Source organism: Streptopelia decaocto (assembly GCF_964273445.1).
Source record: "Streptopelia decaocto genome assembly, chromosome: Z".
Lineage (NCBI taxonomy): Eukaryota > Metazoa > Chordata > Aves > Columbiformes > Columbidae > Streptopelia > Streptopelia decaocto.
The window spans coordinates 10,966,239-10,990,428 of NC_138657.1; the positions used below are offsets into that span (position 1 = coordinate 10,966,239).

The following is a 24,190-nucleotide window of genomic DNA, read 5'->3' on the forward strand; positions in this document are numbered from 1 at the left end:
AAAGGCCCAGGAATCTGTTCTTTTAGGAGTGCAGCTCTAGGAAGTCTCAGTCACAGATGACCACAGTGGAGAAAATTATAGCTGCCACTGCCAAGCTATGTATTTATGTCCTTGTTTCCCACAGCTAAGGGCTGACACTACATTTCACATGACCATGGAAGACTAGCTCAGATAAGCTGTAGATCACTTTAAAAACAAAGGCATGTGACCTACCTTAAGTAAGTGAAGAAAATTCAGGTGCTATCTGCATTGGATTTCAATTAGGGAGAAAAAATGTCCTCAGCAGACAGCCCTTTTGGATGGTCTTTGGTAAAGAAAGGTATTCTCCACCCCACTGCAGATGACAGCTGTAGGAGCAGGGGCAGCGTGTGCAATGCTGTTCAGTGTTGGTTCGGTGAAGCAGTGCAGACCCAGGCGCACCCACAGCTGGAGATGAGACACTGTCCAGTTGACCTGGCAGGGATGAGACACCCTGTTCTGCTCCTGCAGAAGCAGACAGTCAAAAAGGAGACCTGCAAAAGCTCGCCTGTGAAGACGCAGGCTGCTTCATTTAGCCAACACAAAATGACCAGCAGCGGCATGCTTTGTAAAATTGACTCCCCGCAGAAACCCAAGAACCTTAACACCAACCAACTCTGTTCTGGAGCTCATTCTGCCACCCAGCTTTTGTCACAGACCATGCATGGGAGGACAGAGGTGGCACTGATGTCATCCCTCTCCCAGCTTGTACCCAGCAGCTCAGCTGCTCTGCCCTGAGCACACAAGGGTGCAGCAAGCATGCTCCTCTGAAGAGACTGGAATCTGTGTCCTCCTCCTGTGGGACTGCAGAAGAACCACCATGCTCGCAGGCACACCAGGATGAAGCACTCCCACCCCATCTCACAACCTCTGCACAGCTCTTCCCACGCGCTGCTGGTGCCCAATGCGGATGCAGTCAGGACCTGCCGTGTGCCCACGCTGGTGCTCCAGCTGGAAGATCCCACACAGAGCTGGACAGGGCAGCCAAGAGACGACAGCAGCTGGTGAGCAGCAGCCGCTCTCTCCTGCACTCTGCGGCTTGGCAGCTCCTCGTGCCAGCTCAGCAGCCACTGCAGAACTCCAGCTCCAAGTGAGGACACTAAGGCGTATGCAGCAGAGGAGCCCGGGGAGAGAAACGGATGTGGGGATGGGGAAGAGGTTAAAGAAATACAAAGTGTTTGCTGGGGAGGGAGTGGCCAGGAGCCTGATGCTGGCTGTTCAGAGGCATTTGATGGACACTGTCATCTCCCCCAACTCGAGCTTTTTGACCTCAATCTGAGCCTCTGATCACCTCTGTGCAAGAATAGACATGCTTCCTCTAGACTTCCGCAGTGTGTGCACGTGAGTACTAAAACAAAAACTGCCATATTCAAACAACCTACAATGAAAGGAAGCCAGAGCGAAGAAAAGCTCTGAAGGAAGGATGTTCTCATCTGTGTTTAGAGGCACAATACATACTGGTGGTATTACGACTCTCATTTCAATGTCTTCCTGCAGCAAGGATAAAAATCTTTTGGCAAAGACTGAACTGCACGAAGGATTCTCATTGCCCCATTTCAGTGAATATTAATGAAAATTAAATGCTGAGATTGCAAACTTCTTCCTTACAGTTTCAAAATGTTTAAGTGAGCAGGGTAACATTGTTACTATTTACCACAAAAATGGTATATAGCTATAAATATTATTTTTCTATCAATAAGACACATTTTCTAAAAAATCCAATGGCAGCCTTCCCAAAAAGCCAAATAGCTTGAGGCCTCCCACCGCAAAATGAAAGTATCCTCTTCCTTACAGTATCTGCTCTTAGTTACAATGAAACAACGAGTTCAAAGCCAGTAGGGAAAGGAACTTTATTTCCAAATTTCTAAAAGAGTAATACAAACAATAGAAAGTAGACAAAATTAAAAACCTATCAAAAAAGTTGGTTGTCCTTGTAAAAGTGCTCTATAAAAAACTGAAGGCAAATCACCAAGCACGTTTTAGTAAGCTTTGTGTATTGCAAACCTTGAAAAGTGTGCATGCAACTGTATTTGGTGTCCATGGATTTTTAGTGTCTGTTTGGTCATATTTTAAACATGTCAAGGAAATTCCACCACAGCAGTACCTTTACAAATACAGATTAGAAGTATTACAGATTAGAAGTCGTGTAAGAAACATGCCTGTGATACACATTGTGCCCAGCAGTTTCTTGTATGTGTCATTTATGTACTTCGATGCACTTGAAAAAAAATGTAGTTTGTTCCAGCTGTTGCTAATAGAAGCAAGATTCCCCCAGGACCATTACTTCAGTACTAACATTTAGTTTTATTTAGTTTTTATAAGTTAACAATTCACTTTTTGGATGTTTAATTTTGGAAAAAAAAAATAGATTTTACGATTGTTCCAGTGTAACAGTTTACCAATACAGGATTAAGCAATTTGGTAAAAATTCGTGTGTTTTTGTTTTCTAAAATGTAAACTTCTCAAGTAATATTTGTATAGTTAGCATAGTGCAGTAACAATTGTGACGATTATTAAAAGTATAAGAGTTACATTAAAAAAACTGTAAGAACATTAGCAAAAGATAGTGAAGTACAAATTCAGAAGAGCAAACAGATAAATATCGAGGACATTGTTTTAGCCATACAAATGTTGGGACACAGAGAGAGGCTTTTCTTTTGAAGGAAAGGCAGTTGTTATTCATGTCATGCTCGAAGGCAGCTCTCCAATGACCTTCCCTATAAGAGGAAAAAAAAAAGTTTATTAAATGCCATTTTCCTAAGCTGATACATTTATCTTACAAATCATAACACAAAACCTCCTTTGCAATGAAATCAAACAAACAAAAAGAATAACCGCTTTCCTTTGTTGGATGTTGGCATCCTTGAATACCACACATTTTTTTGATTGGTTTTTTAACTTTGCTTTCATTTTTTATGATCATAAGACAGATAAATAACAATAAACTAGATAACTGATCTGTCAGCAAAAGTTGACTAAATGACATATTGGACTGAGCTATGAATTTCTTAAATTAACATAAATTAATCAAACTTGTTTGAAAGAATGTTTCATATCCTGTCTGGATGATCCTAGAAATACATACTTGAATCCTAGAAATACATACAAACACACACAAAGACAAAAGAAAGGTGGAAAGCTGCTCCAATAACAGAAAAACACATGCAACGGTCACTATGAATTTTATGTTATTTATCTTCTTTTATCTATGAATTTTATTTTATCTGTTAATTTTATCTTACTTGCAGGAAGAATTACGGGTAGCACCTAAATTAAGAAAATCTTCTGCTTGTGCCTTCTCCCTGCACCAAGTTTTTCCAGAAAAGCATCTCACGCTCAGTTTTCGGTCTCTTCAGCTTCAATCCTGTTTAGTCAAGCCTATGTAGCAACAATCAAAACTGCGCTACTGATGAGGCACAAGCATATCTGCAAGCTCAGGAACCCTGGCAGCAGGAAGGGGAAGATTTTACAACCACTTCATGTTCTAGTGTAAATTCTGCCCTTAAAGAAAACATTCCTTTTTGCTTTGATAGCACTCTCAAAGAAAGAACAGAATTCAGTGGTTCTTCCTCTCTGTAGTTTTTTCAGATCTCTAGCAGGAACTATTTTTATTTTTAAAGAGTAACCCCTTCTGAATATCCTACTTCCACATTTGTTTGCCATGCAAAGGCAACAAGATTTCCCAGCGAAAGTTAAGGTATGATCCTGCCCAAGGCTACCAGCACACATGGCCCTTCTTCCTCCTGCTGCAGCAGCTGACATCTGTGCGGCAGATTGGAGAGACAACAGCGGGAACCCCAGAATTGCATCCCAAAGATGTGCAGACGCTGGAGGGTTGCCCACCCCCCAGCTCAGGCTGCAGGTGTTCTGCAGGTACAAGTGACGCAAAGTGCCAAGGCAGGCAGAGTTCAGGGAGCAGCTCATCCTCCAGACCTGCGCTGAGAAGGGCTCGGAAGGCTGTGATGACAGATGGCCTCGGCTCCTCTCTGCCTCCACCGCTCTTGGTGCTGCACCAACAGCAATGCAAAGGCCTCAGGACACGCACAGCCACGTTGAAGACGTTGAAGACCAAATGTATTTTCACATGGTTCTTGCTTAAGCTGTGAGACAGTAATCAGAACACGTGCAACTGCCACAGCTTCGTCTTACTTCTTCAAGCTGGGTATGTGACTGGTTTTTGTATCTGGCTGCATCAAACACAGCCGTGGGTCACAGACAGTTTTTACTGGTTTGGATGCTGCTGATTACTCTGGAGTGGCTCAAACACAAAAACGAACCAAACAAAAACAACTCATAAACAAAACACCTCTAGAAAGAGCTGTAGGAGAGAGACATGCTTCAACTGCCACACTTGAAAGAAACGGAAAACGATTTGTAGAGCCAGCAGGGAAGTGATGAATACTTCCCTCCAAGAGCTCGACATTCAAACAATCACCATGTGCTCTTGTCCCTCCTAGGGCTTGAACTTCAAATTAAAATTGTTATCATGGCATCTGTGGCTTTATTACCTGATTTCAGAGTAGAGCACAGGATCGGGGTTCTCGGAAGGGATTGCTCCCCGCAGGAACCCCAACAAGCAAGGCATCTTTGCAGGCATTTTGCATACAGTACTGCTGGAGTTCCGCAGCTGCCTGAGAGACCTGTGTAAAGGAGAAAGAAAAACAAATCCAGAGAGGAAAATAATTCATTCACAAGCATCTATTAGGCATTTCCTCCTGGATAATCATTATCAAAGAGAGCTGGAGAGCAGCCAAGTCAGCTCTTGGATTTGAAAACACCAAATCAATCAGCACAGACACATATTTAGGAAGCTCCGATGAAATACACATTAAATAGTATGCCAGTGATGAGCCAGAAGAGTGTAGAGGATTGAGGTGCAAGTGCAATGGAATCTGACCTCATTAAAATGCACAGTACTGTGACCACAATATTTTGCAGTCTACTGTACTGTTTTCAGTTTTATATTTGAACTCTTATATCAGATAATTTATAAAAGGATTTTCATATCCAAACTGTTAAGCAAGAAGGAGCATAATAAGGCATGAAAGCAAAATTATGAGGATGAAAAGCTTTTTAAGACCAAATTGCAACCTTCCTCTGGCAGCAAAGTGAGGGCTGCACAGTCCAGCCCGCCAAGAGGACAGCCCAGAGCTGCAGAACACACTGTGGAACCCAAAGGGAAGAGGCTTCCAGCACTTCACTCCCCAGGTCTCCATATGGATGGCAAGTCAGTCGTGTGCCTCTATTTTTGAAGTAAAACACAGGGGAATTCCCAGTTTCTCAGACACACATTGCTAACAGCTGCAGGGAACTGTCAAAATCCATGCTGTCTGCCAAATTTTTTACAAAAGGAAATACTGAGCATATTAGTGGGAATACAAGTTTCCCTCTGCCTTCATTACAGAACTCCTGAAATACCCATTTGCTTTCTGACACAACTTTGCAGTCTTGCCAGCAGAGGGATGAGATAATGGCCAGAAGGACCATCCCCCCTCTTCCCAGCCTCCTGATTGAAGCGGCCACTCTGCAGCCCTGATGGGATTTCGGTTCTTGGCCATCCCATCTAACAGCATGGGGAAGGCTGTGGGAAATCTGGCCTAGTGTGCTCTTTCATTTGTGCTTTCACTGCTGTCCTGTTCACCACCTCCCAGCTCTCCTCCACGACATTCATCCTGGAAACTGCCCGAATTTACCCAGCAGCTGTCAGCATTTCAGGGAGCTGTTAAGCAAACCGTTTTCCCATGGCCTCGCAGGTTCTCCTGAGCGGAGTACAGGGACAAGCACCCACAGCGAGGATCCCTCCTAGTCAGTGGATTTGTCACTCCTCCTTTCCTGGAGGAGAACCTCTTTCTGGAGGCTGCAAAGGTCTCCTGCCCAGCCCCTCGGGCCCCCGGCACATTAGCGCTCCCACCTCAACCACGGTGCTGACCCCTTGCTGGTACCCGACTGTGCCACACAGGTACGTGCCAACACTGATCAGACCAAGGCTGCCTGGAGCTTCTTCTGGGGAAAATGAATAGCAAGTCACTCAGGGCATGGCTTGCCCTATGAGCACAGCACAGTCAGCAGGTCTTCACTGCATCTCCTTGCACTTTGCTGCCAAACTGGCAGCCAAGAGGGACCCATGTCCTGGTGCATCCAGCGCAGCATCACCAGCCAGGCAGGGAGGGGATGGTCCCGCTCTGCTCTGCACTGGTGCGGCCTCACCTGCAGCATTCACTGTGTGCAGGGCTGGGTGCCACAGGATAAAAAGAGTATAAAGCTGCTGGAGAGTGTCCAGGGGAGGCTATGAAGATGGTGAAGGGTTTGGAGAGGAAGCCATATGGGGAATGGCTAAAGTCAGTTGGTTGGTTCAATCTGAAGAAGAGGATACTGAGAGGAGACCAAGAGGAGATCTCATGGTGGTTACAGCTTCCTCACAAGGGGAAGAGGAGGAGCAGGCACCAAACACTTAACTTTGGCAACTGATGACAGAACCCGAGGGAATGTCCAGGAAGATGTGCCAGGGGAGGTTCAGGTTGGACTTTAGGAAAAGGTTCTTCCCCCAGAGGGTGCTGGACACTGGAACAGGCTCCCCAGGGAGGTGTCACAGCCCCAAGCCCGACAGTGTTCAAGAAGAGACTGGACAACACCCTCAGACACATGGTGTGAACTGTGGGATTGTCACATGCAGGGACAGGAGATGGACTCGATGAGCCTTGTGGGTCCATTCCAACTCAGGACATTCTGTGATTCTATGAAACGGTCCAAAATGTACTGAGCTGCGTATGTCCTGGTGCTCACAGAAAGATACACACCTGACTTTTGGCATCTGTATGAGAGATATCTTTACAGCAGCAGAATGTTGTTCTAGGACGGATCTGTCTAATCTTAGACCTACTTAGGCCCCTAGAACATTCTTCACTCCTCCAGTTCACACAGAAGGTACGAGGGTTTCTGCCGTATTTCACCACAGGACAAACACGCTCCCCGCAGCAGCTCCTGCGTGCATGATGTGTGGGGGTATTTATTTCCTACTTAGTTTCCTCTTTCTGAAAATATTGTTCCTGTCTGCTTTTTTAGCTGCAGGGTAAACAAAATCACCATTGGAACTTTGTAGTATTGGATGTATTTTTAAAAATCCTTTCATATCCAGCTTCCGTCTGAGAACACATTGTCTACTCCAAGTAGCCAAAACAACATTTTCTCCCACCTCAGTGTCTGCTAAAACTGAACCGAATGGGGTTTCACCAGCTGAATATATTCCTCACTGGTTTTAGACTGCGTGTCAAGAAACTCAGATGACACTTTTTATAAGACACATTTTTAATCATGCATTTCATTTGCGCAAAGGCACTAACAGGTTCCTGGAACAGCAGAGCTGCACAAAATCCTGGAAGATGAGACTGAGGTCTCACCAAGGCCAAACCTCCCTGACGTACAAGCGAATCCATAATAAACATGTAGCCTTGAGAAGTCTGGCTCCAGAATATGTTACTGCCACAAAGTAACCTCCAATAAACTACAAACTATATTTTCTATACCCCACCCAAAAAAACAACATGGAAAGGCTATATGCCTCAAAATGAACAGGAAGAGAGATCGAAGCTATTGCTGGCAGTATAAAGCAACAGAAATGTTTAGTCAATCATTTCTGTGTTAAACAATATCCCTCTTGCCACAGAGTCTCCATTTCTACTCTGCATTGTGCCATCTCACAGATTCCCACACATCATTGCAGTGATAAACCACAGTCACTTTCGATTAATCAAACATCTGCTGACTCAGTATTTGCTTATAAAATTTAGTATCAGTAACGCACTGATCAGGGTGATGTCCAGATGCTATAGTGGTTTCATCTTGCAATGGACACTTCAAATTTTCAACAGCTCAGGACAGGAATAGTGAGAAAAGGTATTTTAAATTATTTTTAAATCGATAAGCGAGGTTCCTGTGGCTCAATATATTAGCACTGCTGTGAGACTAAGGAAGCTCCTGTTTTATGACTGCACAGCGAAAAATGGTGATGATGAGGGAAGAGGAAAGCACAGAATACAAATTAATTTGCTCTTCATCACAGCCTGTGCTGGATTTTGTGTATGGCTGGAAATAATTGACTTCCTAAAACAGCTGTGGACCCCACCACACGCTGGGAACCAAGAGCTGTCGTGGACACGTCTCCACGAGTGAATCCGGGCTGCCAGGGCAAAACCAAACCGAATCTCAGGAGCTGGCAGATGACAGCGCTGCGTCGCTGGCCCGTCTTTGTCTGGAAGTCTGCAAGCGGAAGGTGCATGCATGCGTAGAAAATTGCCGGCTTTCCCCAGCGTGTCAGCTGGTACCAAACACACCGCCCCTCCCTGCGAACCCGCCAGCGCTCAGAGCCGGGGGAACTCGGCTGCTCCCGGCTCGGGACCTGCCCTCGATTATCATGCTCGCTGGTGCAGAACTAACCCGGGGCTGCTGCATTGTTTATCACAGTTCCTTCCAGCAGAGAAAGCCACTGAACCCCACCGCGGGCGCCCCTCGTCCCCTGCCCCCGGACTCGCTCCCAGGGCGGGCGACACGGACAAAGGGGGAAGAGACAGCAGGAGCAGCTCGTCCGCCCCTCCCGCCCCGGGGTGCGCACCCCGCTCACCTTGATCCTCTCCACGGCCGCCTCCAGCCTCAGCTGCTCCACCAGCCGCTGCATGGTGCTCAGGCTGCCGCCCGACGACATCGCGGGCTGCCGACAGACAGACGGACGGAGAGAGGGAAGGAAGGAAGCAGCGGAGCGGCTCGGCTCGGCTCGGCCTGGCGCGGATCAACCCGCCCCCGCGGAGCCGCCCCAGGGAGGGGCCGCAGCCGCCCCGGCCCCGGCCCCGCCCCGGCGGCCACAGCTGATCTGGGGGTCGAAAACCTCGCTGGTTAAAACAGGACAGGAAGGAAAAAGGAAAAAATGAAATGGAGAGGGAAAGGGAAAGGTTTAAAAAAGGGGGGGGGAAAGAAAAAGAAAAAATATGAAAAAGAAAAAAGTGGGAAGGGGAGAAAAAGAGAAAAGGGTGGGGAAAGGAGAAAAAGATGGAATAAAGTAAAAAGAGGGGGCTAAATGGGGGGCTGGGGGAAAGGAAAGAAAAAAGGGGAAAAAAAGGGTGGAAGGTGTAAAAAAAGGGGAAAGGTGAAAAAGGTGGGGAAAGAGGAGAAAAGGGGGGGGTGGGTAAAAGTGAGGCAAAGGAAAAAAAGAAAAAAAAAAGAAAAAAGAGAAAACAAGTAAAAGGTTGATCCTGAACAGTTTGCAAAGACTGAACAGCCTGCCCTGCCCACAGGCAGCTGTTGGGCTCAAACTGCCCCACTACTGCTGCTGCCAGGGTTGCTGGGTCCCCCCCACGCTGTTCGTTACTTCTTCATGAGTGACCGTGAATAATTAACTTGACTTTTCGGTGTGGTTTTGCCAGCCATCAGTTTGCTGGCCTGTTAAAAAGCTGTCAGGATGAACCTCTTAGCCTTGAACGATTGCTCAGAACATAAGGACCAACAGCCACGGACATGCTTGAGCTTCTATCGAACCTCAGCACGGTCACAGCGAAGACTCACGCTGAATGTGAAAGGCCCTGGCTCTGCACACCTTGTGCATGTATGTTTCACCTTAGATAAACTATGTATTCAAAAGTACATACATGCAACAAAACAGACCCAGTTATTTGAAAAAATGTTAATAGGAGGCGAGGTGGTTCTTCTCCAAGATCCTATTACCTTGACACACTTTTTCTCACAAAGATCTCACTGCTACCCAGTCCCAGAAGTACTTGTTCATGCAAACAGTTCTTCTCTGGTCATCTCAATCTTCGCTGGCATTACCAGCTGTAGTATTGTAACTCTCAACAGTTTCATTCCTGCTTTATTTTTTCTTACATATACTTGTTTTGTCAACTTAACTTCAAGATAAAATAGCACCTGAAAATTTATGCCCAGAAGACAGACATCCTTTACGACTAAAATGAGACATTAGGCTAGAAATGTTCATTAGCTTTGGCTAATGAGGTGTCACTGCAATGCTGACAGCTTTGTAGACACACCTTGCCTGTGCCTGGTTATTTTCAAAGGGCTCATATGTCAAGAAAAGAAGCAGCTGTGAGCTGGCCCGGCAGAACAGCTCATTTCCAGCAGCCTGTACAATAGCTGCTAACCTTCCCTTCTCCACTCACTCAATATCAGACCAGTTTCACAGAGCCAAGACACAGTTCTGTCCTCCCCGGGGACTGTCATTCTGCTGCGCTGATTTCCCACTGTAGTGTCAGGTCAGGAAATTAATCCTGATTAGAACTAACCTGTGCAAAAAGGGAAAACAGATCTGTGTTTTGACTGCTTATTTGTATAACCCGGAAACTTGTCTTGGGAGGGAAAGGATGGAGCAAAATTGGGCACAAGGGCAAGAGCAGCAGAGCTTTTAGCCTGTGAAACTGTGGCCACAGGTTTAGATCCTCTTGCATGCATTTGCATAGTTCTTTTCCAGGTGTAACTGTCTTACCTAATAATCAACAGCATTTTATTTGTGCTTACCTTTATTCCCTTTGTTTCTATCATGGCAACTTAATCTTCCCCCTTCCATTCTCGCAGAAGGCTGACTAGTGTTTTGGGGGATGAAGCTGCGACACACCCAAGCTGTGAAGGTCTCTCTTCATTAACATCTTTGTAGTGATTACTTAATGAAAGCAAGCACAGCTTATTCTAGATAACTTCTTTAACAAGTTTAAAATTTTAATTGACCATTAAATATAAAGCGAATTAAGTTTATAGCTGCACTACATGCAGCAGAGATGCAGAACAAATCTAGCAGTCCCTCTTCAATTTTACTAATACAGAAGTTAGCCATTTAGTATAATACTACTAACATGCTTCTGAATATGTATCACTTCGAATAGAAAACTGAGATGGCATTCCAAGAACCAGTGAAAGCTAAAATAGCAAAAGAGGCTCAGAGAACAATAACTCTTCCTCAAAGAATGAAGACGGGTCACCTTTGCAGAATCAGAAACATCTCGCTTCAAAACGTCAAAACTTTTAGCTATTGTGGGTTTTGGCAGTAGCCAAGTTCAAGAGCTTCTCTCCCAAAACCAGTCTCCACACAAGCCAGCTAACCTAGCACTGTTTTCAGCAGAAACACTTCTGAGGAACTTGCTTTTACAAATGTGACAAGTGACAGGAGAGGCCTGATCTGGCTAAGCTCCACACCTGACCCTTCCCCAGTAAAATTCCTGAATAGAAATACAGTAACAGAACCCCTTTTACCAGCAAATCATGCGAGTTCTGACCTGGGCTGCGTTGCACAGGAAAACGCAGTGCTGTTGTGAATTATTTATTCTAAGTATTCTGAAGTCTGATCAGAAGGGAAAACATGAAGAATAATTTAGATTTAGAATTTTAAAGAAATTCAGAATGTATATTACATAAACTTTTATTTACATAAGGCATCAAAATTGCCCTTTTAAACAAAAGGGTCCTTTTCCCTTTTACCAATACTTTGGTGAAAGAAATGTCACATTGAGTAGACTAAAATTCACTGGTACACGTGCTCTGAACAAGCAGGTATAATCCAACATACAAGATGAAAAACCAAACACAAAATATCTAAGCATACTATTTCATTAATCACTCTGTAGAACAAAGAATTAAGGCTTGTTTGCATCACGACGATCATCAATCATGCATCATTTATTCCCACCAATAATAAAATTCATTTCCAACTGGATCAGGAATAGCAAAACAAGAAGTCTGGTATAATCCCCATATTGTCTACATCAAAAAACAATTTGGCATCTTAGAAATTGGATTGAAAAGTACAGGGAAGGGGGGAGGAAAACAGAAAAAGGCCCTTGCTTCAGAATCCTTTATAAGCATTTCCAGTGTCCATTTGCAGGAACCCTTCAGTTTAAAAAGGAAAAGCAGGACTTTCGAGGACTGATCTAAAAACATTATCAGAAAGACTAAAGTTATGGTTGCATTGATCATGAAATATGTAGAGAAAATACATTGTTTGGAATTATGAATTCCACACTGAGATCCCCAAGTAAATGGCATATATACATTGAGCTGAGCCTGTTTAATAAGTCAGACTTATAAAAATGGTAAACCTGTATTATTTTTCGGCCTGATTTAATAATTCCTGAGTTTTAGATCACTGCTGAGACACAGCAGACAAAACTCTGAAAGATGTAGTGAAAAGTTTTGCAAATCACTTTCAACATCAGCACAGATTTTGTTCAGCAACTTTCAGTCATCAATAAAAGTCAGTCTTCCAGGTCCTTCATTTTTCATCCACCTCCGATACCTCTTCCACCGGGGATCCATGGCCATCTTCTTCTTTAACTCCTCCTCTTGTTCTCTTTTATAGACCTGACAGACAGACAAAAGTTTTCAATAAGGTTGAAGAAATGCGTGAAGTGAAATCAGAGTGGGGGTGTAAGCATATGTAGTTCAACCATTTGCCTGATTATTGCTTTTACAGAAGACTGAGTTACAATGTAGAAGCAGACCATGACCAACACAAGGCGCAGGGGTCCCTCCAGCTGAGATGGTGCTGCAAGCTCCAGAACGTTGTGGTTGTTTTGTTGAGGTTTTTGTTTGGTTGGGTTTTTTTGTTGTTGTTAAAGAACTATATGCTCATGTGTTCAGCAAATTAACATTTACAGTAAAGAACTGCTAATGCTCAGAAAGCCAAATTTTGAGTCCCTTCTCAGCACACATACACTTCAATGCAGTTGTTCAGCTCCCCGCTTTAGCTGTTTCCCCATTTCAAAGTCATGGTCTGGACAGAATACTGCTATGGAAATTTTAATTTCCAATAAATTTCTCAACTAGGAAATGGTACCATTGTAATAAAAACTACAATTACCAGCAAAGTCAAGTATCTGAAAAAAGCAACAGCATCTGCATTTTTATTCTGGAAGGTAGTTTATGCAGGTAAAGCCAGTATAAACCTCAATACCATACAGGTTTATGTCATCTCAGTATCATCTGACTTCTTCCCAGAAGGGAATTAAATTTAAGGTTCTTCTATGCATGAAGAAAGGTTTTAAAATATTATAGATGGCTTTATAAATACATCAGCTCGATGGCCAGTGATCGTGGAGGTTTTACAAATCTTTAGGAAAGCAACAGAGTGGAAAAAAAAATTGTGGAGAACCTTGGTGTATGTGTGTATTAAATTATTGGTCTTTCCCATCCTAAAAGGACAATGAAAAACTGAACAATATGCAGATATGCATCTCCAATGATCGAATTACAGAGAAGCTTTTGGGGAGAAACACCTAAGCATATTTTTCAACATATAAGAGACATGAGTTTCAAGTAAGCATATGGTAGTGGCACAGAGGAGCACAGGTAGCATGAGAGAAGAGAATAAAGAATGATTATTCTCCATTTCCAATAACAGAAGAACCAGCAGGTGTTTGGGTGGCTTCAAAAAAAACATCTACTCATATTGCTGAACTCATGACCAGATGGTACAGCAGACACTGAAAGTTTTAATGCATTCAAGGAGTGATTAGATAAGAGATAAGTTTATTAAAGAAAAACTCATTAAAGCTATTACCTACAAAGACACAATATCCTTTTCAGGAAGTGTCAAAGCTGCAAATTATACTGGATAAATATTGCTATATAGGTGCAACTTTCATGTATTCTTCACCAAAAATCAATGGCTGGCCACCACAGGAGATGACTTATGACTAAACAGACTTCACGCTGGCAAATACAGCTTTCATATTCAGCTCTTTTATATCACTAGTTAGAGATAGCACGGAACCCAAACCATGTCCTTTTTTCTCTACAACTGGATATCCATCCTATCTTACTTATTCCATATAACATCCACTTTAACTGGTAACATTACTTGATCTTTGGACTTCCAGATTGTTTTCTAGCAAACCCATCATAATTCAACAAGAATGTATACCTGTCGGCTAATCCTTTCCTTACATTAGCATCAACTTTACTATCTTCCTGTTCTAGTTTCTAGATTAATCCACCTCTGCCTACTTTTAAAGAAGCATTTTCTTATCTTTGGTGCCCTGACAGCAGCAAAGGCAGTTCTGCCACCATCCCATTTCTTTTCCCAGTGTATGCAGAGCAGCAGCAACATCTCCTCTTCCCCTTGAGCAGGCCAAGTTCATATTCTCAGTTTCTCTTCTAAAACCCTCCCCTCCAGATGGCCCACAGATGAGCTTCTGTGGAACAAGGAAAGCGTTTTGTCAGTCTGTCATCCCAAGTCATTCTGGACTGAAGTTCCATGCTGTGGCTAATGTTCCTTCACTGCTCTCACAGAACACTTAAAAAAAAATATTACATATCGACTATTTAGTAAGCAGCTGTCCGTGGCAAAAGCAACAGTTGTAGCCAATGGCATTTCATACACCATCTTTACTTGAATAGGTATAGAGCACATCAAGAACAGTCCCTGACTCACCGACAGCCAAGGAACAATCAAGGGACAGTTTAGAAAAAAATGAGCTAAGAATTAATGGCTTAAACCACTAATGAAACAGGAATTTCAGATGATCCAAGTAATCCCTATTATAAATGATTACTGCTGGGAGAACGGTCTTCAATCTACTGTATTAACTTTGACCTACCACATTGTTGTAAGAATGCCTTTCATCAGATTCAACAAAATCTTGTACACACAGATTCCAAGCACATCCCTTCCTATATCTATGGAGCTGCTGTCTACCAGCGTAGGAAGTTGAAGAAAACATAACGAGTGGCTGTCTTACTGCTTTCAGTTCAGAAAACAATAGCTAAAATTGAAACAATGCTTCACACAACCCCATCCCAAGCACTTCACAAAACAGCTGTTCTTACCCTGGATAACTAACATCAGCTTTTCCAACAGAGATACCCACCTCATAGTTTTCTCGTATCCACAGCTGCCGTTCCAGAAAGGTCTCTTTTTGATGATCTTCTAGGCTGTCAAACTGAGACTGAGACATCTTCATGTACCTTCGTATGATATACAGCTTCTCTTCTACACCATACTCTTGCCCTTTAATAGTGAAACAATAAATCCACCAACAGTACCAAACTATGTATTTGCACAAGTAAAAAGGGGCAAGAAGGATTTGAAATAGAAGGATATCATATATCTTGGGCTTCTGATAACCGCCTTTTATATCTATTTTATTTTTAATAATGTCTTTGATGATTTCTTCCTCTTCTTCACGAATTTCTTCTTTAGACCGCCTGTTCTTGCCTTTTTCTTTAGTCTTGTTGAGTAAACCTTGTTGCCTGGCAATCTCAGTAGCTTGTATGCGGTATTTTGGCACTGTAGCTAGGTAGCTGATAGCTTCGTTGTAACTACTCCACCAGCTGAAGAACTGTAATTGAAGAACAGTGAAAGTAAAAACCGTGGTTTTATACAGACACATTCCTATTTGGAGGTTTGCCAAGGAAAAAAAACCTGCCATCATACACCTTTAACCACAATTACATTACAGCAAGGGTAAAAATTGAAGGTAACAGTACTTCTGCAGTGTTACTGATGCTACAATTACTCCTCCAAATTTAGTAAGGCACCGGGAAAACAGATGCATAGATGTATAGCTCACAGCAATATACAGTGATGAGGAAGGACAAGCAACTGGTAGACCGGTTTTGTTCCTGGGAAGATGTTAATCTCCTGAGGCTAAAGGCCAGGCTGTGCTGGACATTCTCAGAAGCTCCCTTGGATTTATAAATAAAGTAGCTGGTATACAAACATTTCATTATAAAATTGTTGCCCATTTAAAATAGTTAATGAAACACAGACTAAGCATGTTAAAATCTCATTAGTCTGACAGGATTGACTTCACAAGATTCAACATCCCTCTCTAATCTCCAGCTACTGAATTTCAATGGGAAAAACAAAACCAAAACAACCAAAGCCAAACAACAAATCAGAAATATAGGTGGCAGAGGTGAACATGTCTTATTGGGGTAACTTCAAAAAAAAAAGGAGGATTTCACATGGTTCACCAAGACAAAAGACATGCACATACAAATTATACAACTTTAAGAAAGGTCAAGAAGCAGAAACAACAGAAAGCAAGAGAAAGGCAAGTCAGTTTACACAGATGTTTACATGGGATTTGCAACCATCTGGCAGCTGGACTGCAGGAAAATTAGTATCTCCACTTACACCCAAAATAAGAGGTGAAATGAAACTCTGCCATTGGAAGTTAGTCTGAAGACAAATTAAGTATTTGGCCGCATAAGCCATTGGGATTGATTATTCCAAGCTCTCAAATTCCGATAAATGTATTTTTGATTTAACTTCCAATATTCCTCTAAATAAGTGATCTATCTGTGCCACATAATAAGCGGTATCTTAATCTCTTAAACTTTTGGGCTATTTTTAGTGATGTTTTGAACCAGTAATCTAACAGATGGTAAGAGAGTCATGCATCTTCTTCACTTAAATATTTGTCAGCAGTAGCACAAGTTTTCTCATCTACAACACAGGCTGTTTTCTTGACCTTGGAACCACCACCTTCAGAGGAAACTTCACTGAACTCAATTCACTTCTCTCCTTACTTCACTGTGGTGTTTAAAATACACTGCAATGTATGACTCACACATTGGTAAACCGATATTCAGCCCTGTCATCTGAAATGAGCCTTGAATCTAGTTTGCAATTAGTCTGTTTTTTAAAAAATTATTTATGCAGCTTCACAGACTGACTAAAGCTTATTTGGAGCACTAGCCCAGTCTGTGTCTGCTAAGCATCTGCTTTAAAAGAGCTGCACTAGTCTCTACAAAATATCCTACTGTTAAAAGAAACTAATCTCTACCTTTGTCCAAGGTCACAAGGGCAGCCAAAAAATCTGCTCGATACATCCTGACTTCAGATTTGTGACAGGCACCATGCAGAAGTTTACCCCAGCAGACACAGACGGTTCTCATCACTGATGCTGTTTAAGGCACGTTACAGGAGCTGCAGACACTTCTCTTCCCATTCAGAGACTCACCACTGAGCAGCATCATGTAAACATGAAATTTTACCTGAAACACGGAGATGGCACACACCGTAACTAGAACCACTATTCTGACGTCCACTTTCGGTGCCAGTCTCCTGCTGTAGTAGTGATAATAATGCCTGTAATACTCTTCAGGATGATCCAGCATGTAGTCATAATCTTTTCGTGTCTCTTCATCCTGCAGGATGAGATGAAAAACATGCATAGGTTCAGATTCCTGTTTTCACTTACTCTGTTATAGCTGTGTTTTACATCTCATTAATGACCATGCTGCTATAAAATTTGCAATAGCCCAGCGAAGTATGAAGCACACAGGAAAATCTTTGGTCCTTTTCTCAGGGGACCTTTTTCCTCTTCTTAGGGACTTGGTTTAGTGCTAGAGTTAGGTTATGGTTGGACTTGATGATTCTGAGGGTCTCTTCCAACCAAAATGATTCTATGATTATGATTCTCAGTTAATTTGTTCTCACACTTATCTGCCCACACGCACCTGACATGTGGTCTTAAATGCATGAGCGCGCACTGCATGAAGACATTCAATACTGAAATGAAGACAGGCAAATGAAATCCAGACGATAAGTATTTTTAACTTCAGAATGCGAAATCCAGATGGACAAGAGTTAATAAACATCACTCAGGGAAAGATTTTCAGATGAAGAATGTATTAAGAGATTGTTTTACAAATCTTTTAGAATTAGCTTACAGGGCTGTGGAATCTGTCCAATGAAAGGCCGTTTCAAAACCTCATTGTTCTCATCTTCTCTTTCTCATTTACACCCATGCAACTAAGAGATGAGAAATTTAATTTTGTCAGCCTCAACTGCATTCCTCTCCTACTCCCCAAAAAGTCCCTTTTTTTCTCCCTCACAGCCTTAAAACACTTACAGGTTTCTTTCTTCCATTCCTGAGTCGCATCTTTGCCAAGCCACACATATTTTGTCTTGATAAGCCTCCCTTACAGACCCCATATGCTACTCAAGTCACTGTTACTTTTTTATCTCAAGGTATACCTCTAAGATAAAGCCCAGGTGGTTCACTTTAAATACAAATGGATCTTCAAAAGCACCGTACCCCCTCCATGCACTCTTGGACTGGGTATTGAAGAAGGTTTAAGTTTTTTTTCCCCTCCCTGACTGCTGTTAGGAAGCAAGCTGGCTGAGTCCACACAAAGGAACACAAAACCGATGCTGCAGAGCCTGCCGCGATGCACACAAGTGTAAACCTGAGAGGTTCTGTTCCTGTCCCGGGAAGAAGACGCCTGTGAGGTGTGCACGGCCAAAGCTGGGCAGAACCCCCACGTTCAAGCCAGATTTAATATCCGCTTCAGAGGCAGATGCAGCTGATGAGCCACAGCTGCCGAGCAAAATTTGGAGGGGACTATACCCCTCCCAGAGTATTTTTAAGGCCACAATTTTTCTTCTTGCAACATGCAATTGCTTAATTTTACTTCCTGCAGTTAACATGTGAGTTGCCCATAGAATAGTTTGGGTTGGAAAGGGCCTTCAAAGCTCATCCAGTCCAGCCCCTGCCATGAGCAGGGACATCTTCACCCAGCTCAGGTTGCTCAGAGCCCCGTCCAGCCTGGCCTGGGATGTCTCCAGGGATGGTTCATGCACCATCTCTCTGGGGAACCTGGGCCAGGGTTTCACACCCTCAGTGTAAAACATTTCTTTCTCATGTCTGGCCTGCATCTCCCCTCCTTTATTGAAAGCCATCACTGCTTGTCCTATCGCAACAGCCCCTGCTAAGCAGCCTGCCCTCGTCTTTCTCACAGGCCCACAGGCACCGACGGGACCCTGAGGCAGCAACAAAGAGCGCGGCCACACGCGTGTCCCGCCGGCGCAGCCCCGGCCCCGCGCCTCCCGAGCCGAGGCCGCCGCGGGAAGCGGCAGCGCGGGCAGACGCGATGCGGGTCCGGGGCCCTGCCCGCCCCGCTCCCCGCACGGCCCCCGGGGCGGCCCCTCCGCTGTCTCTTACCGGAGCGGCTCCGGCCGCGGCGGCGGTCCCGCTCTCTCACCTTGAGGGTCTCGTAGGCGGTGGCGATGAGGAGGAACTTCTCGTGCGCCGCCTGCGCGCCGTCATCGCCGCCCGGCGCGGCCGGCTCGCCGCGGTAACGGTCGGGGTGGTACTTGCGGGCCAGCTGCCGGTAGGCGCGGGCTATCTCCGCCTTGCTGGCCTGCCGGCTGACGCCCAGCACCTCGTAGCAGACGCGCCGCCCGCAGTACAGGCCCTCCGTCAGGCCCCACGCCGCCCGCGGCAGCAGCACCGCGCACAGCGACAGGCACAGCAGCCACCGGCCCGGCCCCGCGGCGCCGCCCGCCGCCATCTCACCGCCAGCACCGGGCCCGCGCAGCGCGCAGGCGCTTGCAGGCGCCGGGGAGGCGCGGCCGGACGGGAAAGGGCGGGGCCGGGCGGGAGGAGGCGGGGCCGGGCGGGCGGGGGGCGGGGTCACGTCTCGGCCGCACGGCTGCAGTTGCCGGGGATTTTGGCTCCCTGAGTGGGGGGATCGCGGCAGAAAAGCCGTCGTGGTATACCAATCTTTTCCATGATTTCTTCTAACCTGCTTCTGCTTATTCCTTCTTCCAGGGAAGAATATTTTGAAATACTCCCTGAAGTCTCCTTCTCTGGAGACATTCAAAGCCCGCCTGGACACCTTCCTGTGTAACCTCATCTGGGTGTTCCTGCTCCGGTGGGGGGATTGGACTAGATGATCTTTTGAGGTCCCTTCCAGTCCCTAAAGTTCTGTGATTCTGCAATTCTTTGAAGTCGTATTTAATTTAAGCTCGCTCTTACAGAGTTCAGGTTTCGCTGTTTTGTGTCGGATTAATGTGATTTAACTGGCAGCCTCCAGCACACTTCCCTGTATGTACATAAAATACATACCCTGCAGAAGGTGTGTTGGGGAACACTCCTCCTGCTGCTGTTGTCTGAAGTATGTACAGCCACCCTTGGTGCTACTGGCGAAGGAAAGCTGGTTAAAATCCTTTGAAAAGGAGACTGGGCTTCATATGTGCTGTCAGAGGTCAGGACTCACATCCTTTTTACCCAAACATTTGTTTCGAAAAGGAGGACCACATCTCTGCATTAGTGTGTAAGGAACATTGCCTAAATATCGGGCCTTTACCAGGAAAATCAGATGCTGGAAATATCTGCCACAAAAATATTCAGCTCATCAGAGAACACATGCTGTTCTGCTCAAAATGAGTAGACATCTTTATACTTCTGGCCTCCTGTGTCTGTCTCCTTTTTGCATTAATAAGTGTTTGTAATTTCCTTGAGAGATGGATGAGGCCCAAATGTACTTCCTCAGAAAACAAACAAGCCCCTCTCCAGCTCCTTAAGAGTCCAGCCTCTCATATCTCGAGTTTGACAAATAAAGCGAAACTTTGTCACTTTTTCTTTTTAAGTTGAGAAGCATGCTGGTTCTCTGGCACTCTGTTACCTGGTCTCATTTCTGCCAAGAGCTGTCTGTCCCTGGAGCTGAAGGGAGAGGTCACCAGCTAATCCTGCATTATCTGCAGGCAGCATTCAAAGAGCCAGCAAATGGGTGCCGCACTGTTCGCTGTCAGTGTACGGTCCTGGGTTGCCTTGTTTTAGTGCCTGGTCAATATGCTCCCTACAGAGATTTCAGGGGTCACCGATGAGCTCAGGAGAAAGATGCTGTGCGGTGGTCACATCTTTCTTCCGCACCAAACCAGCACATCAGGCATTTCACAACGCAACATTCTGCCTTTAGTTAATGACTTGGGAAAACATGACAGTCGTCAGGGTGTGTTTCTCACTCCTGCTGATGGCCACCTCACCATCGGAGACGGTGGTGCCAGGGCAGGTGCTGGGAGGAGGAGGTGCCCAGCCGCTGTGCCGGCTGCGGCCCGTGCTGGCGCTGAGGACAAGGCAGCCACAGCCCACGAGGCGAGTGTAGAGGGAGGGCTGCGGGCCGGCGAGCAGGGCCCGGGGCTCCTCCGGGGTGCGCCCGGGGCTGGAAAGGGCTGTGGGCGGGGCTGTGCCAGGGCCTGGGCGGGGCTGTGCCAGTCTGTGGGCAGGGCTGTGGGCATGGAAGTACCAGGCTGTGGGCGGGACTGTACCAGGCGCTAGGTGGGGCTGTGGGCGGGGCTGTGGCTGGCTGTGGGCGGGGCTGTGCCAAGGCCTGGGCGGGGCTTCCCGTCCGGCGGCTGCTGGCGCGACGGCCGCCAGGAGGGGGCGCAGGTGCGCCGCCCACGGCTCCCGGGCCGTCTCCGTCCTCCGCCCGCGTCGGGAGCGCGGAGCGCGCCGCGGCCGCCATGGAGGTCAGCGCGGACTCAGGTCAGTCCGCTGCCCCCCGCCGCCCCTTTCCTGGGCACCCACCGGGAGCCGGGGCGGGGGCGCAGGGCAGTACAGCCCCCCGCCGCGACCGAGCGGCGCCGGCGGGCCGGTGCGTGTGCGCGGCGGGGGCGGGCGGCGGGGACGATGGCTCAGCTCTTTCTAAATATAAAACGGCGGTGACGGGAGGGCGGGCGTTACCGGGCCCCGCCGTCCCTCGCGGCGGTTGGTGGCGGGGAGAGCCGCAGAGAGAAGGAGGAGAGAGCGGCCCAGGGCCCGTGCGAGCGCCGGCAGAGGACGGGGGCGGTCGGCGGGAGCGGCCGGGCTGCCGCGGCGCGTCCTTCACCGCCTCCCTCCAGCACCGGCTGGCAACATGGCTGCGGCCGCCGCTGCTGCCCAGGACGAGCTCAGTAAGTCTCCGCGGCTCCCAGTCGGGCGCCAGCCCCGCGGGGGCCGGCGGCGGGGCCGGGCCGGGGGCTCTCCTCGGCGGCGCCCCCACTCCCATGGGGGTCCGGTCTCCGGTCCGGCGAGGCGGTAACGGCGGCGGGGCTGGGCCCGGCGTTGGGCAGCCATGTCGGGAAGCGGAGAGCGAAGGCTGCGGCTCTCCTCAGCCCCGGCCCCGCGGCGGGCAGAGCGGGCTGGCTGCGGCCTGCTGGGGCCTGCGCCCTGCTCCGGGCTGCGTGACCTTGCGGGGCCGCCCCGCCCGCTCGGTGGGGAGGGGGCGGCGGCTCCCGGCCCAGGGGAACCCGCGGGGGCGGCGGGCGCGGAGCCGGCAGACCCCCCGGTGCAGGGGCCCCGTCCGCAACCGGCAGCCCCCGCCACGCCGCTCCCCGGCGGGGCGAGCAGCGGCTGCTGCCTGCGGCGCTCGCTGCGCTTTGTTCGCGGTCGGCCGCAGAGCCGCTGTAGAACACCGAGTGCTGAGCTCCTGCACAGCGAGCGCGGTGCGGGGTGTCGCGGTGCGTGTGTAAGCGCATCCTCGGGCTCTGCAGCGCTGGGCACATGGCGGGAGCAGCGGCATCCGAGCTGCCTTTGCCAGGCGTGCGGGGCAGCGGGAGCCCAGCCCTTGTTACCTCCACATTCCTCCTGCAGTCCGGTGCAGTGAGCAATCCACTTCTCTTTGGAGAAGCCTATGGAACTTCGAAGTAATGGTTTTACTTTCCTTGCTTTTCGTGCCTCGGAACTAGTTCTTAGTCAACCATAAAGGGTTAATTGTAAGATAATGAATGACTCAGCCAGGCGAGAGGGCCTTTGGTTGCCCTGAAATAGTACTTGGCAACTACTGGAGAGGAAGGGCAGAAGAAATACTTCTAGCATATTTGTGCTATTGGCTTTCAGTTCTAAAGCACGTCTGTGTGGTGTGTCACTTGGGTTTTTTCGTTGTTCTCCCTGTGCTGCTGAAACAAAGAAATAAACAGCAGAGTCGATTATACTGTTCAGCAGGCATTCTTTATTTGATCAGCACTGTGGAACACTGGGTATCATCCTTCATAAATGCTCTTGCGTTGCTTATGTTCACACAATGATTACATATTCATTACAATTTTTGGAAATTTTTAACATACAATACATATATACTAAGAAATAATTGATTAAGTTATCCAAAATTTATTAGTTTCTTACTTATAATACATTTATTAATTACTAGTCAAATTTAAGCTAAGGACTCTGCTTCTAAACAATATATTACCTAATGTTCTGTCTCCCTCGTGTTGTGCAGAAGGATCTAAAACTTGAAAAATATCCCCTCGTTTTGCAGGACATTTATCCTGTCAATTGGTTAATGATAAGTACATCTTTTGTAACTTAATCACAGTGTACATTAATTTAGTAGCTTTTCTTCACTGCCGTGTAGATAACATCCTTGTTCTGCTCTTTGTTAGATGTTACTAGAATTAGGCTGAGTGGGATAAGGCATACAATAATGGTGGGGATGTCCTTTATGTAGCCAAAGAGCAAGGATCTCGCCACGGAGTAAGAAGGATCTTTCAGTTACACTGATCCTCGAATCGGAGGACACAAATGCCACGCTATTTATTCCATTGACAACTGGGATAAATCGTAATCATGACCCTGACAGACCTCGCTGCTGCTGGCATCCCAGGGATTCCTCTGCCGCTTTCACAATGCTGACCTGGTTCCCCTTGGTGAGACTGGGCAGTGTGAGATCTCTTGCCTGTAGCTCCTTGGCTTTTATCTGCGTCTAGTGTAGCTTCCCAGCCTCCAAATCTCACCCAGCAAAAAATAAGTCCTCAGCCATGTGCCGGTTGCTACACAGCCCTTTGTGTTTTGCTGCACTGAAAGGACAAATGTCCTTAGGTAGGGATTCATGCTAATAATAATATAATGCCATTCAGGCTGTTTGACCACTGCATCCTTTGGAATTAAGGGGTTTTTATTGGTTTGGTTAGAAATATTTTTTGGAGGACGGGGGGAGGAAGGAGAGTGGATTTTTTGTTTTGTGTTTTTTCTCTTAGTACCTCGTCTGTCACTGAATAGGAAGTACTGTAGCTGTAAATAAAAATTAAAGCTAATGGAAAAAGGGTAATTTCATGTAGAGAAAGAAAGGACCTCTGTGTGGGCCTGCTGTCTTTTGATACATTTAAATGGCTACATTTCAGCATACTTGAAAAGAAATTTGCTCTTTTTTAGCATGATGAGTAGTCCCCTCAAACCAGGAATAATTACTATGAGTTGTATATTAGAAGATGAGTTTTAATTGCTTTACATACACATGGCTAGAAAAAGCTTTGATCTATAGTTCCAGTCAAACACACAAACTGTTACTGTTTGCTTAAACTCTGTGTAAAGGTGCTCACCATTTCAGAGGACAGATTGTTTGAAGGCAACATAAGAATGGAGGCATGGCAGTTTAAAAATTAATGCAAACTCAGTAAATTGGCCCTGAA

At 46.3% G+C, this 24,190-nt stretch overlaps 3 protein-coding genes across 4 annotated transcripts in view; 1 reads left to right on the plus strand and 2 right to left on the minus strand.

Moving 5' to 3' along the window:
* Positions 1 to 1,849: 1,849 nt before the first annotated feature.
* LOC309451773 (guanine nucleotide-binding protein G(I)/G(S)/G(O) subunit gamma-10) lies at positions 1,850 to 8,821 on the minus strand. Its single transcript, XM_082075889.1, has 3 exons — positions 8,636 to 8,821; positions 4,527 to 4,658; positions 1,850 to 2,735 (listed from the first exon to the last, which is right to left on the minus strand). The coding sequence occupies exons 1-2, from the start codon at positions 8,714 to 8,716 to the stop codon at positions 4,533 to 4,535; spliced, it is 207 nt and encodes a 68-aa protein (XP_081932015.1). The 5' UTR covers positions 8,717 to 8,821; the 3' UTR covers positions 1,850 to 2,735; positions 4,527 to 4,532.
* Positions 8,822 to 11,406: 2,585 nt separating this feature from the next.
* On the minus strand, positions 11,407 to 19,357 carry DNAJC25 (DnaJ heat shock protein family (Hsp40) member C25). The gene is made up of 4 exons (XM_082075888.1): positions 19,003 to 19,357; positions 17,011 to 17,163; positions 14,877 to 15,347; positions 11,407 to 12,369 (listed from the first exon to the last, which is right to left on the minus strand). Exons 1-4 carry the CDS (start codon positions 19,309 to 19,311, stop codon positions 12,247 to 12,249), a joined length of 1,056 nt encoding a protein of 351 aa, XP_081932014.1. The 5' UTR covers positions 19,312 to 19,357; the 3' UTR covers positions 11,407 to 12,246.
* Positions 19,358 to 21,171: 1,814 nt separating this feature from the next.
* The window catches only part of ECPAS (Ecm29 proteasome adaptor and scaffold), a 72,314-nt gene continuing 69,295 nt past the window's right edge, over positions 21,172 to 24,190 (plus strand). Inside the window, exon 1 of one of the 2 annotated variants that reach the window (XM_082074459.1) lies at positions 21,172 to 21,287. In XM_082074459.1, the coding sequence (XP_081930585.1) occupies positions 21,266 to 21,287 (22 nt within the window). In that variant the 5' untranslated portion in view covers positions 21,172 to 21,265. Of the gene's footprint in view, positions 21,288 to 21,497; positions 21,695 to 24,190 lie in introns of those variants that run through there. The other variant, XM_082074458.1, reaches the window with a different exon arrangement.